The sequence below is a fragment of the Corythoichthys intestinalis genome, chromosome 1, assembly GCF_030265065.1.
Source record: "Corythoichthys intestinalis isolate RoL2023-P3 chromosome 1, ASM3026506v1, whole genome shotgun sequence".
NCBI classification, from domain to species: domain Eukaryota; kingdom Metazoa; phylum Chordata; class Actinopteri; order Syngnathiformes; family Syngnathidae; genus Corythoichthys; species Corythoichthys intestinalis.
The window spans coordinates 61,632,531-61,645,685 of record NC_080395.1 but is presented as its reverse complement, the minus strand read 5'-3'; the positions used below and the strand labels follow the sequence as shown (position 1 = coordinate 61,645,685).

The following is a 13,155-nucleotide window of genomic DNA, read 5'->3' as shown; positions in this document are numbered from 1 at the left end:
TTTGAAAATCTCCCAGGTTTTCATTAGTCTTACCAAGTGGGATGTTGTGTTACCCTGTGTAAAGCTTCTCTGTTTGCAATCGAGTAGAATCTATGGCTTTCAAGGGATTTGCCCTGAAACAGCTGCATAGGGCTTTCTCGAGGTTTCAGCAGATGAAACGAGGCATAATTTTCCATTTGAATATTTTAAAACCCAATTTACATCAGCAGTTTATCATTTGTTTTTAATGCATTTCTCTATTTGACAATGCAGGCAGGATTTGACCCTCATCCCCACATGAGAGCTCCAGGCCTGCCAACCAGCCTACCTTCCATTTCGGGAGGAAAGCCGTAAGCATTTCAGTTTCTCACTGACTGAGCTAAATGTGTCAACATGAGAAACATACATGAGAAACTATACATCAGTGTTGTTTTTGGCACCCATTTTAAATTTTGTCTTAGTCTTTTGGACGAAAATACTTAGTAGTCTTAGTCATATTTTAATCATTTCAAAATGCGTTCGTCTTAGTCTAGTTTTAGTCAACGAAAACTCGAATTTTGTCTAGTTTTGGTCGACAATTCTCAATGTTTTTGTCTATAAACTTCAAAAGTTTTACTTCATTAATAAATAAATAAATAAATAAAAGGTTTCCAACAATTTCGAATGACAGACGAGCACATAACTGTAGAGTCTACAACGACATCATCATTTTCATGATCATAATACACACTCAGCAGGAAAATAGCACATTATTTGTTATAAATAAACTCACCTGGACGCCATGAACTGTATGTAAAATGTTTTCTGAGAGTTTAAGAAGACACAGAGTCACTGCGCTAAATGCTAATGCGAGCTCTATGCTAAGGCGAACGCTATGCTAACGCTACAAGTTAGTTTGGTGTGTGAGGATCACTCAGCACAGACCTTTAAAGGCTAAAGCAACATGGCATATCTAGCCAAGATAGATATGCCATGTTGCTTAGATAAATAGATAAATAGATAGATAAACTTACCAAGCTGCACCTGACACATATGTTTCACAAAATGAGCCTGGAATGGGCACAGGCTTACTCACCAGCCGGTGAGTAAGCATGTATGTGGGGTAGAGGGGGAGGCGCAGCACGTCACATGAGTGACCCGACCAAACACTGCTAAATGGGTTCTAACCACACATACAATAAGAAAATATCACACATTGTGAATTTATGACAGAAACTATGGCGAATTTTCGTCTCGTTCTCGTGTCATCAGACGACAACTTGCATCCATCTCGTTATTTTTTAGTCTCCCAAGACACATTTTCAGCGTGTCATCGTCATGAAAACATTTTACCTTAACGAAATATTTTCATTATCGTCATTGTTGACGAAAACAACACTGCTACACATTCATTGCTATAAATAACAGGTGTCATAGTCAAAGCCTTGGGGTCAGATCCAGCCCACCACAATATTATGCGTCGCTTCCACAACAACAAGCAAAGCTATGTGCATCGACTTCACTTTTAGCTTAAGTGCCATATTTACCCTTTTTTCCATCACTTTTAAAAATGTAATTTTTTTAATACGAAAATTAAAAATTACTATTAAAAAATTTAATAATTTTTCTTTTCACACTAACCTTAATTGGAAATTTAGGTATCATTCCATTTGTTTTGGAAATGGAAATTTACGAGGTGACCATACATTCTAATAGGCCTATAGTCATTATGGCCCTTTGGAGGAAACCATTGCTGCAATGTGGCCCCCAACAAAAATGAGTTTGAGACCTCTGCTATAGATGATATTTGTGGTAAAATGGAAAGGTCACAATGAAAACGCTTTTGGAAGCATTGTCAGTTTGATAATCCCCTATGTTGTGAGACTACACTATACCACTCTCCCATTTCAACTTTAATTTTGGCCTACATATTAGGAAAATTAGGTGTAGTGTAGTAATGCCCAATAGCATATTGACTTGCAGGAAAACTTTTATTGTTATCATGGGAGAAATTGATAAAATTATGATTTAATGTCATTGTTGCGTGTTTCACCAACCTGTGAAAACGATGCAGTCACTGTGACAAGAGACATACATTTCTCAAAATGATTTCCCCTCTCCTTCTGGCTTCATTGCAGGGCTTATTCTTTTCATGTGAGTGCAGACGGTCAGATGCAGCCTGTGCCCTTCCCTCCAGATGCACTGATAGGCCCGGGCATCCCACGGCACGCTCGTCAGATCAACACACTGAGCCACGGGGAAGTTGTTTGCGCCGTCACCATTAGCAACCCCACTCGTCACGTCTACACGGGCGGCAAGGGCTGTGTGAAGATCTGGGACATCAGCCAACCAGGCAGCAAGAGCCCCGTGTCCCAACTTGACTGCCTGGTAATTAGTTGTCATTGTTTCTTACATGGTCATGGCAGAATGCCTTTTTTTGTCAGCCTCCTACCAGTTGTGATACATTATATACTCACTGGATGTCAGCTCATTGCACGAGCCTGATGCCCCCTCCCACTAAAGCTTAACCCCACATCCCTTTGGGACTGAAATGTGAGTCATTTGGCAGTGTGTGGCTGAAATAATCCTTTGCGCCAGGAACAAAAAAAAAAAAAATCCCACTGAGTAAAAATGTTCTGATCGGCTGAACTTGTCTGCCATTATCAAGCTTCCTCCCAACTATCTCCCATTTCTCTTTTTGATAGTAACTGTATACGGCCGCAAACCTCTTGAAGGTGCTTTGGGAGAGCAATTGACTCTTATAAAGCTGTCAGGATGCTGTTATAATTCGACTGAGATGATCCACAGTCCTGACTCCTGCACTGTCTCCTTTTCCTTTCTCTTTTAAAGTTGCCTCCCGCAAGCTTCAATTTATCATGACAAAAAAAGCTTTTTTAGAAAACTGCACGACTCATAGAAAATATAGTTGAGAAGATGAAATCTGCTCTAATATTTATTCCGCCAGAGACTTTTTTTTTTTTTCCCAAAATTAATATTCTGTTGTTCTCCATGTACCTCTTGTTTCTGCTCCAGAATAGGGACAATTACATCCGCTCCTGCAAGCTGTTGCCTGACGGTCGCACTCTGATCGTGGGTGGTGAGGCCAGTACGCTGACCATCTGGGACCTGGCATCTCAGACCCCACGTATTAAGGCGGAGCTTACCTCCTCTGCCCCGGCCTGCTACGCACTGGCTATAAGTCCTGATGCGAAGGTCTGCTTTTCCTGCTGCTCAGATGGTAACATCGCTGTGTGGGACCTCCACAATCAGACCCTCGTCAGGTAGGTACTCCCAAAAATGCAGAGATTTAAAATCTCTATATCAAATGGTGCTATGATTTAACCCTCTTTCCTACCATCTTATTCTAGGCAGTTCCAGGGCCACACAGATGGAGCCAGCTGTATCGACATCTCGCATGATGGCACCAAGCTCTGGACTGGCGGACTGGATAACACGGTCCGCTCCTGGGACTTGAGAGAAGGGCGGCAGCTACAGCAACATGACTTTACCTCACAAGTAAAACACATTTATGCTTCATTTGTCTTGATTCAAAAGCAATAGTTAACATTTTGATGGTCCGCTTCTTCTTTTCGTCTTGTTTCAGATTTTCTCTCTAGGCTACTGTCCAACTGGAGAATGGTTGGCTGTGGGCATGGAGAGTAGCAACGTGGAGGTTTTGCACCACACTAAGCCTGATAAGTACCAGCTACATCTTCATGAAAGCTGCGTCCTCTCACTGAAGTTCGCCTACTGTGGTACGAATTTCTTTTATGAAAGAGCTAGCGCCATTAATTGCTTTGGCTGGCCAAAAATGTTTATCGTTATAAACTGTAAATCTGTAAACACCACAGCATATACAACTTTGATGTTGGTGGAGTTCAGCGGGATACTGGCTAACATTTTGTTTTCACGGTAAAGTGCAGTGCATTTTAAAAGTAGCAGGTAACCTAATCCTTGATGACTTTTTTTTCTCCTAGATAGTCATTAAAAAATGTAGCGCCTAAAAATAATGAAAGCAATTTCCCCATTTTCACTTAACAAATAGGCATGATAGACCCTGATTAATTGATTATTATTGACAGATTATCTTTATCTATTGTTACACCATGTCTTGTCTCTTTCTAATCACTTGCCACACGAATGTAAATGAGCTATATGCTAACTTGGTTAGGGTGACCAAACATTCTCTTTTGCCCGGACACGTCCACTTTTCATATCCTGTCCGGGGTGTCCGGCGGGGTTTTATAAATTCATGAAAATGTCCGGTTTTCATTATTTTTCTCCGGACTAATTAGCGTGTGTTGAGATTGACTGACGCTTTGCACAGAATACTACGGTACTGTGCTGCCTGTTGCGTGTTCCCAGATAGCCTGCCTACTGCCCAGTTGTTAAGATTTTTATTACGATCTATACAAGTATAATCAAATTCTCATGTACCCAAAAGAGTAATTAAGTCAAAAATACCTTTAGTCTACTTTGGATACATATTTGTGCATGCGTGCGCAGTCACAGACTGGCTTTATCATGGCGTCCACTGCCACGAAAGGAGCTAACAGGCTATCAGTATGTACGCTTGCTAAACTCACTTTTCGGCAACTGTGGACATCTGTTGGAGCTTTGTACTGATGTGATCTGTAAAATCCTGTTTGGTGTTGCATCGTTGCACTGCCGATGATTGTAAACTTTTATAGCAATGTTTGATTTTGCCTCAGCTACTGGTGTTCGCTAATAGGGTAGCTGTCAGTGATCTAAGCCACGCTAGGCATTATTGGAAATGAAGTTTTGAACTGCGTTTGGAAACATGCTGGTTGAATCGTTTCTCAGTTTATTTCGATTATTGTTTGCGTGTCTAGAATTTTGAATGAAAATAACAATTGAGTGGGAATAACAATTTGTAAACAATTGTCGTGATAGAAATTTATAAAAATGTTAAGTTGGCACCTAGCCCACTGTGTGTGCGCAATGGCGTGTTGTACGGACTACATCTCCATGGGTCCGCTTTATATTATTATTTTTAATAATTATTTAACCTATTTTTTTGTTCATTTTGCGTTTTTATTGTTCAATTATTTTTCAGGAATAATAAAGCCTATTGAGTAAACTCTGAGAATTTTAATGTCTTTGGTTATATACTATTTGCCTATTTACATATAATATATGTATATTTTTTTAAACTGAATTTTCCATCCAGATGGAGGAGGCACAATTAAATATGGTAAAGTGATGTAGGCATCTTTGGGTGAATTACTGGTAAAATTCAGGCAACGGGCCGAGTGTCCTGTTATTTCAAAATCAAAATACGGTCACCCTAAACTTGGTCACATTTCATACATGATGTGTCTGCTCATTTATGTGCATTGTCTGTTTTAAGTGGAATAATTATATTTAATTAAAATGATGCCTATTCGGAAAACATCTAACTCGAGGTCACATACAGTATGTGAAGGCCAATTTAAGACGACGTGAACATTACATTGAAAAGAAAGTCTGGGAACACATTGGCTTGTCAGTTTGTGTAATCACTGCTCATTCAAGTCACCATGGAGAAGCTCGTGGGAATTACGCGGACACTTTTTTTTTTTCCTCTTACATGCCCATTTAGAGAAAATTGCTTCTACTTCTCTGTTCAGATCCCTCCCACCCTATGGGAATGTTGCTTTCAAGTTTAAGCCGCAGACAAATGAGATTTTACTATCGCTTAACATTTCCCCCTAAAACACGAGTATTTATTTCTCCTCTAAGCCCCCCTACAGCACACTGTCATATTCCAGCCGCTATAGAGCTGGCTAATTCAAGTGATGCTTCTTCCAGGCTCTTGTTGCCATTAATTACACAATTAGCCAGCTAGTCATTTGGGTGATTAGTCAGACGCTGATTTAAATAATTATCTAAGTGGATATAGTGCACGACCCCATTGTGACATTTTTCTGATTGTTGTAGTATTTTCCCCAATTAGCTTCTATGGCCATTGATTATGCATTTCCCTGCTGGCTACAGTTTTGTATTTCAGAGCATAAATGTTGCTATTCTTCAAGATGATTTAACCAGATGGTGGAGATTCTAGATTATTTTCTGAGGATATCGCTTTTTATTTGCAGGTAAATGGTTCGTAAGTACAGGGAAGGACAATCTGCTGAACGCATGGAGGACTCCCTATGGTGCCAGCATATTCCAGGTATTAACATCAGAAAATGCATATTGACAAGCAGAACAGGTTGCGCAATTTGTGAAGATGACCTGGTTCATTCAAAGAAAACCAGAAACATTTACCACTGCTTTCTACTCTTGCAAGTGTTTAACGAACATATTTCCAGACTATAGATCGCTATACAGTATACAGTCATATTATTCAAAAAAATGTGTCATGACCTAAAAGAAAAAAATTACCGTATAATAGTCGCACTAGTCTGTTATTTTTATTGTACGCTGTCCTCCATTTCTCGTTGCCAATTCAATTCAACAGAATTTTAATAGTTGTCGGATCCATTGTCACAGCCAGCCACGTTGCGTATAGTCATGCATCAAGCAGCGCAATTGCTAACGTAAATTCCCATTAGTAGGGCTGCTTGATTTTGCCTAAAAAGAAACCCTGATTATTTTATCTCAAACCCGATTTTCCAATACCGATTACAATTTCTTGGCAATATAAAAATAATGACACATAAATTATTCGGGATGTCTTCTATTTAAACATATTTTTTTATTGCAACTGAAAGTTCCAGTAAATTTAACTCTGCTAATACACACAGAACAATCCCTTGGTATTAAGAGCATTTTATATATATAACAGACTCCAGCTCTGTTCTTAATTAATCAATAATAAAAGAAGAAATTGCATATACCTTTTGAAACAAAAACAATTATGAGAAAAGGTAGTCTGTCAGTATGTCAGTCAGTCAGTCAGTCAATAAACCAGCTGGCTAGCCAGCCAGTCAGGTGAAGTAGGTAGGCAGCCAGACTCAGGGGGATGTGCTGTCAAATTTCTCTCTGTTCATACTTACATAAATTAATGATAAGTGCAAAACTGTCAATCAATGATAACAATATGCAAGGTGGCAATCATCTTGTCTAAACACAAATATGAACCTTAGTGAAGGTAAAAAACTGAATGATCGATCCCCTAGATTTATGAGCACCTCAGCTTTACAAAAGACGTCAAGGCAAACACTGTAATGGGCCAATGAACAATTAGCATATAGATTCAATTTTCAAATGGAGACCTATGCATTTTGCCAAAATATGATATTATAATAAAACAAAAAAACAACCTGGCATGCTTTTAATGACTGTAATCTTGTAGCAGCAATCTTGACAGGAAAACGAGACAGAGGGACAGACACAAACACACATATACTTTCATACTTGTGGTATAGTGCAATATACACTCAGCTAGACATGGCGCTATATTACCGTCTGTCGATGTGTCGTACATGAAAGTGTGCAGACGACGTAAATGAGGTAGTTTTGAACGTTTCAAGGCTGTGTTTTTTATTTGACAATCCGCTACAATCCTTCTACATATACAACAATACTTTAACTACATTATGAGATAATATTCTTACTTATGGCATTATGCATTTTGTGCCCAAAGTTGGCTGGGCAAAAGTAGCAGAATCGACGGTAGCCCTGGTTGTTGTTTTTCTTGTTGTTTAAGACTGTGCGCTCTCATGGAAGGAAGTGGATTGAAATGTAGAGGAAAACTATGGCAGCTTAGGTAAACCAGAATGGTGCAGTTTTGAAAATTCAACGTACCGATTTTAATGTTTTTAACATCCTTTTAACCAGAAAAGTTCGTTTTAGTTCAAAATCGATTCACCGAACAGCCTTACCCTTTAGCTTAGCAAGCTGCAACTTTGAAGCAGCTTTCTTCATCTTTCCTAGCATACACACAGCATTTTACTGATGGTTTTGGATAATAACAGGCTCATCAATGGTCCTGTTACCTTAGCTTAGCTGGAGTGGTTTTGCAGTGGCCAAGTTGCTGTGCAGTTCTTCAATGTGTTTGAGTGTTGTTTGTTCTCCGCTCAGAGCTCAGACCTCCCTTTGGTCTGCTCTCGCTATGTAGCTACTTTGTAAAACTTCAAAAAAAAAAAAAAAAAAAAAAAAAACACTCTTTCCTAAGTATTGTCAAAGTACAACACTAGCCTCCTATATTTTCCATTCAATATAGTCACCAACGTTCAGACTTCTTTGCTACTGGTATGGGTAGTAAATGTAGGAATACACGGGAAATACACTGTGGGACCTTGTCCTATAGTGCCCAGCCCTAAAGGTCTTGAGGCATTCAAAAACAATGATTAAAAATTGAAAGACACATAGAACTTCACAAATTAAATCAAACAGCTTTAAATTCATAATCCATTATAATCATACTGGTTTGATTAATATTTAAAAAAAAAAAAAAAAAAAAAAAAAAAAAAAAGATAAATATATGCTCTATCCAAGCTCATTACATCTTAGTGGTTTTTCATCACAAGCCAAAAGTGACCTCTTGCAGCAGGACATATGTAATGTTTACTCCTTGTTTGGTAAATAACATGTAAGATTCTATATTTTAACATTATGTAAGTCACACGACTCACACCTCGGTATAAATCTTACATAAATACAGTTAATTCCTCATTGTTGTTAGCATGTCTTTGCCCGAATTTGGGTACAAATCCTGTTACATCATTTTTTTATTTTGGCTTTGGAAGCAAACCTATATAAATGTCTCATCAAGGTTCAAGAGTATATAGACTATAGTATTGATCTATTAGGAGAACTAAATATGGCATTTTTCTTTATTTGGCAGTCCAAAGAGTCGTCGTCGGTCCTTAGCTGCGACATCTCAGCAGATGACAAATACATCGTGACTGGTTCCGGTGACAAGAAGGCCACAGTCTATGAGGTCATCTACTAGAGACACTCGTTCTCTGCTTTAGCACTTCTACTGAGACTACTCTTCTTGCTGACCCCGCTATCTGCAAAATGGAACATAACACGCAAGACTTATCCAGCCCTGGACTACATTCACTTCAGGGAAACTGAATTTTGCTGCGTGCAGTCTTTTTGCGGGGAGTTGACATTTTTGTCTTTTTTCTTTTGTATTTTTTCCAAATATTTGAGCATAACACAATGAAGCAGTGCTTCAACCCTGAGAACAATGGTCCATAGATGTCTTGTGAAAAGTGTACATATTGGATTAAATAAAAATACATTTTATATAAATATATATTATACAAATATATATATTTTCATGTCCTGGATGTACTTGTGATGTTTTGGCTCTCACTGTCTTAAAAAAATGAGCGCAAATCATAGATTAGAACAATTGAACTGTAACCTGATCACCTTTTATCGTTTCCTTGAAGCACATTCTGTGGGCCGACCTTTTCAAGAATTCGCTGAGAAAATGGCCTTTAATATCGGTGCTTTTGCTAGATAATGATAATTGGGTGTGACTCATTTGTGCCACAGTAGAATCCAGTGATCGAAAAGAAGAGATTGTGTCTATTAAAATTCTTTTTTAGTTTTTTGGGAGGGGGTGGTGGTTAATGTTTGACCTAACCCGTGGACCTCCTTGGCAGCAGAAGCACTGTAGGACCCGTGAACTTAATGACAACGTGCTTTTAGCTAACATTTCGTGATAAGGAATGCAGAGTAGCAACACTGATTTCTCATTGATAGTTTCATGCCAAAAAGTCCCTTTTTAAGCCATTGGAATCAATTGGACACATTTTATCTCACCGAACTTCTTCAAATGTGTTTGGTCGCTCCAGCCAACCGGACATTTGATGTGATGGACTCCACTGTTCAGTCCTTCAAATGATCAGTGCCTGTGCCTCATGAAGCTTGTTGGAGACAAAGGAAACACAAAAGACTAAATCGAGTGTTGCCCAAGTTGACATGAACACTTAAAGTGAATATGTCTGGTTTTAACACTGTGCGCCTCCTGACAATGTCAGCTTTTTCCACAGAAGATAAAAGAGGAGGAGGTGTGGGTCGGGGAGTATTGTACTTCCCACTGTATCACGCCAAAGTATGTAGCAAATGCTGTCAGCACTGGGAAGAAATGTACAGTTGTTAATAAATCAATAAAACTTTTTGTACAAACTGTCTTGTCTGAAAATATACTTTTGTGCGATTAAACAATGGAGGACTACAGCCACACTGAGGGAAAAGTGTGATGAGTGTGAAATGAATGTAACAGTTTAGTATTACAATTTGTGAATGGTGAGAATGGAGTCAAAAATATGTGGTGCCAAATCCGCCATACGCAAAGGATCGAAACAATATAATTCAGCAATTGGCTTTAAATTAATTAAAAACGGGAGACATCAATATTTCTATAGAGCTACTTTTTAAAACAATTTGTGTGCAGATTTGACATGCAAGGGCTACTTCACCGGTGAGCTTTAACAAAATATCCAGCTGGTTAAAACAAGCACTATTTTTTTTCCCCAGTGTTCGTGCATTTCATACATGCTGCTTTACTTAACACAGATTACTCTCGTTTCACACATTCCCACACTCACGTGCTGAACAATTATAAACCACTTTGGGAATTGGCACCTTGGTGCGCACCTATAACATAGTATGTGTTGCTTGATTGTTCTGTGTACGTTCATCATAAAAATACCTCATTTGCAACAATGTGTTATAACAACTTTACAACTATGCAAAAGAATGTGTTCCAAAAGGGCAGTGGAAATTCAATGTGTCCTTGCATGGTATGCACTGATAGTGTCTTTGCATCCTGTCCTACTTACTCCTTTTCCTTTTGCTTCTCGCCATTCCTTCCTACCTCACATCCTTTCCCATTCTCATGTTCTGCTTCCTCCACAGGAGGTGCAAGCGTTCATTTTCACTTCTGTGGGTGCGCTGGGTGTGAGGCTGTGATTTCTGACTGTGTGAGAGAGAGAAACTGTGTGGTTTGGCATATAGTATGTGGCCATTTCTTTGTCATGCATAACCTCTCTGTGCAGGCTTAAGACTCGTTGTCCATTATGTTGTCTATTGGATGTTTCATTATTGGGACGCTATTTTGATATACATATTGCCGCACAGCTCACGAGGCCAACTTCCAATCCAAAATGTGATTAACACTGTGCAAGTCATTTATCAGTTTTATTTCTATTTTTGAATGGCGAAATGTGTCAGAAGGACTATACTAGGGGGGTCCAAACATTCAGAAAACTCAAAAGAAGCAAGAGTCAACTTAAACTCCTTCCACTTTTATTTGTTAAACAGAGGAGCTGAATTGACTAAAAAAAAAAAGATCAAATTTTAAAAAGTATTTATAATTGTCAACTCAGTGGCAGCCGTTGATAACACTAAACATCCAATCCAATTTGACTGGGGAGCTGTCTATCGCCATCAGTGGCAGTGAAACATGATCACTAAATGCCAGCTTTCCCGGTTGAAATGATTTGATGTCTATAACTGTCAATGGAAATTAATGAGTTAAATGCTACTAGCAAAAAAATAGTACAGAGGCGTAAGAATATTGCAAACAAACAAACCTTGCACAACAAATGTCCAGCGACAGCAAAAAAGTCAAATAACACGGATATCTCAATTGAATTTATATATATGTACAGTGCATTACAAAAGTGAGTACACCCCTCGCGTTTCTGCAGATATTTAAGTATATCTTTTTTTGGGACAACACTGACAAAATGACACTTTGACACAATGAAAAGTAGTCTGTGTGGAGCTGATATAATAGAGTTAATTTATTTTCCCCTCAAAATAACTCAAAATATAGCCATTAAAAACTAAACCCCTGGCAGCAAAAGTGAGTACACCCCTTAGAAACTACATACATCCCTAAATGTCCAAATTGAGTACTACTTGTCATTTTCCCGCCAAAATGTCATGTGACTCATTACAGGGGTGCTGTCAGCATTTCTGTCAGCAAAGCCCGCCCGCCTCATCAGACCATAGGACATGGTTCCAATAATCCATCTGTTTTCTTGACATGTCTTCAGCAAACTGTTTGCGGGCTTTCTTGTGTACCGTCTTCAGAAGAGGCTTCCTCCTGGGGTGACAGCCATGCACACCAATTTCATGTACAGTGCGGCGTATGGTCTGAGCACTAACAGACTGACCCCCCCACCTCTTCAATCTCTGCAGCAATGCAGCCTCTTTGTCTACTCAAGTCTTTGATAATCAATATGCATGCACTAAGACATGTGGGTGGATGTACAATAATAAAGGAAATTGTGAGTAAGTGTAGATTTAGTTTAGCCCTGTGTTTTATTTTGTAAATAAACATGGCTAAACGGGGAGTTAGCTGTATAGTTAATGATAAATTTACTGCATAAAGTTTTTGATTTGGCTTGATTTTAATCTGTGCAAAGAAAAAGTTCAGTTCTAGGGGGATTTTAGGGGTCAAATTCCAATTCCACCATATTTAAATTTTTGCAGTGGGTTTTTAAAATATTTTTTCAATTATAATTAAAGAATGTGAATGCATCACTGCTTTTACTGAGAATAAAAGGCTCCATATGCATGAAGGGAACATATAAATGTGAGTACATAACACTATTTATTGTATTTAGCCTTGAAGCCTAAGACCTAGGCTTTATGATTTAAGCATCTAATGTATCTAATCGATATCATCCCTTAATAAGGAATCCAAACGGCCACAAGGGTCGAAAAGATAATGGACAGCATGCTAGTCAGTTAGCCTGCAGTGTCCATAATTCTAGCGCTAGTATTTGACTGCAATGTATGTCTTTTTGTGGCTTTTCGGTATCTCGAGGTAAGAGCAGGAGAAAGCATAATGAAAGACACCATAATGTTAACGAGATATTATCACATACTTACCTTGTTTCTATCCAATAACACACAGCTGTGTATGGCCACAGCTGGACTTTGTGGGGATTTTATGGGTGAAACACAGCAAAATAACAAGGGTCGCGATGCAGAAGTAATAGACAACAAGGAGTGGTTGAGATTTTCTTTTTCAAATATTTACCCTTTTAAAAGGGTAAAACCCTTTTTAAAACCCTTTTTAAACCCTTTTTTCTTCAATTTGTCGTTGTTTGGATCGATTACTTATCATCTAAAATATCTGGAAAAATGCAACAACAACAAAATATAAACGATAGTTATGAGGTAGATATCCGTTACCTATTTACAGACCCTATTTTTTTCATTGTGACGTAATTTGTTTAAAGTTTAAAATATTCGAGTGAATAATTTTTTAAA

At 38.5% G+C, this 13,155-nt stretch overlaps 1 protein-coding gene across 8 annotated transcripts in view; it reads left to right on the top strand.

The window, feature by feature from the left end:
* The window catches only part of tle3b (TLE family member 3, transcriptional corepressor b), a 34,581-nt gene extending 24,230 nt beyond the window's left edge, over positions 1-10,351 (top strand). For 5 of the 8 annotated variants that reach the window (XM_057841805.1, XM_057841829.1, XM_057841820.1 and 2 more), the window contains exons 15-21: positions 253-329; positions 2,097-2,346; positions 2,992-3,239; positions 3,327-3,474; positions 3,563-3,713; positions 6,057-6,133; positions 8,753-10,351. In XM_057841805.1, the coding sequence (XP_057697788.1) occupies positions 253-329; positions 2,097-2,346; positions 2,992-3,239; positions 3,327-3,474; positions 3,563-3,713; positions 6,057-6,133; positions 8,753-8,860 (1,059 nt within the window). In that variant the 3' untranslated portion in view covers positions 8,861-10,351. The remainder of the gene's footprint in view (positions 1-252; positions 330-2,096; positions 2,347-2,991; positions 3,240-3,326; positions 3,475-3,562; positions 3,714-6,056; positions 6,134-8,752) is intronic. The other 3 variants (XM_057841847.1, XM_057841841.1, XM_057841836.1) reach the window with 1 other exon arrangement.
* The last annotated feature ends 2,804 nt before the right edge of the window (positions 10,352-13,155 follow it).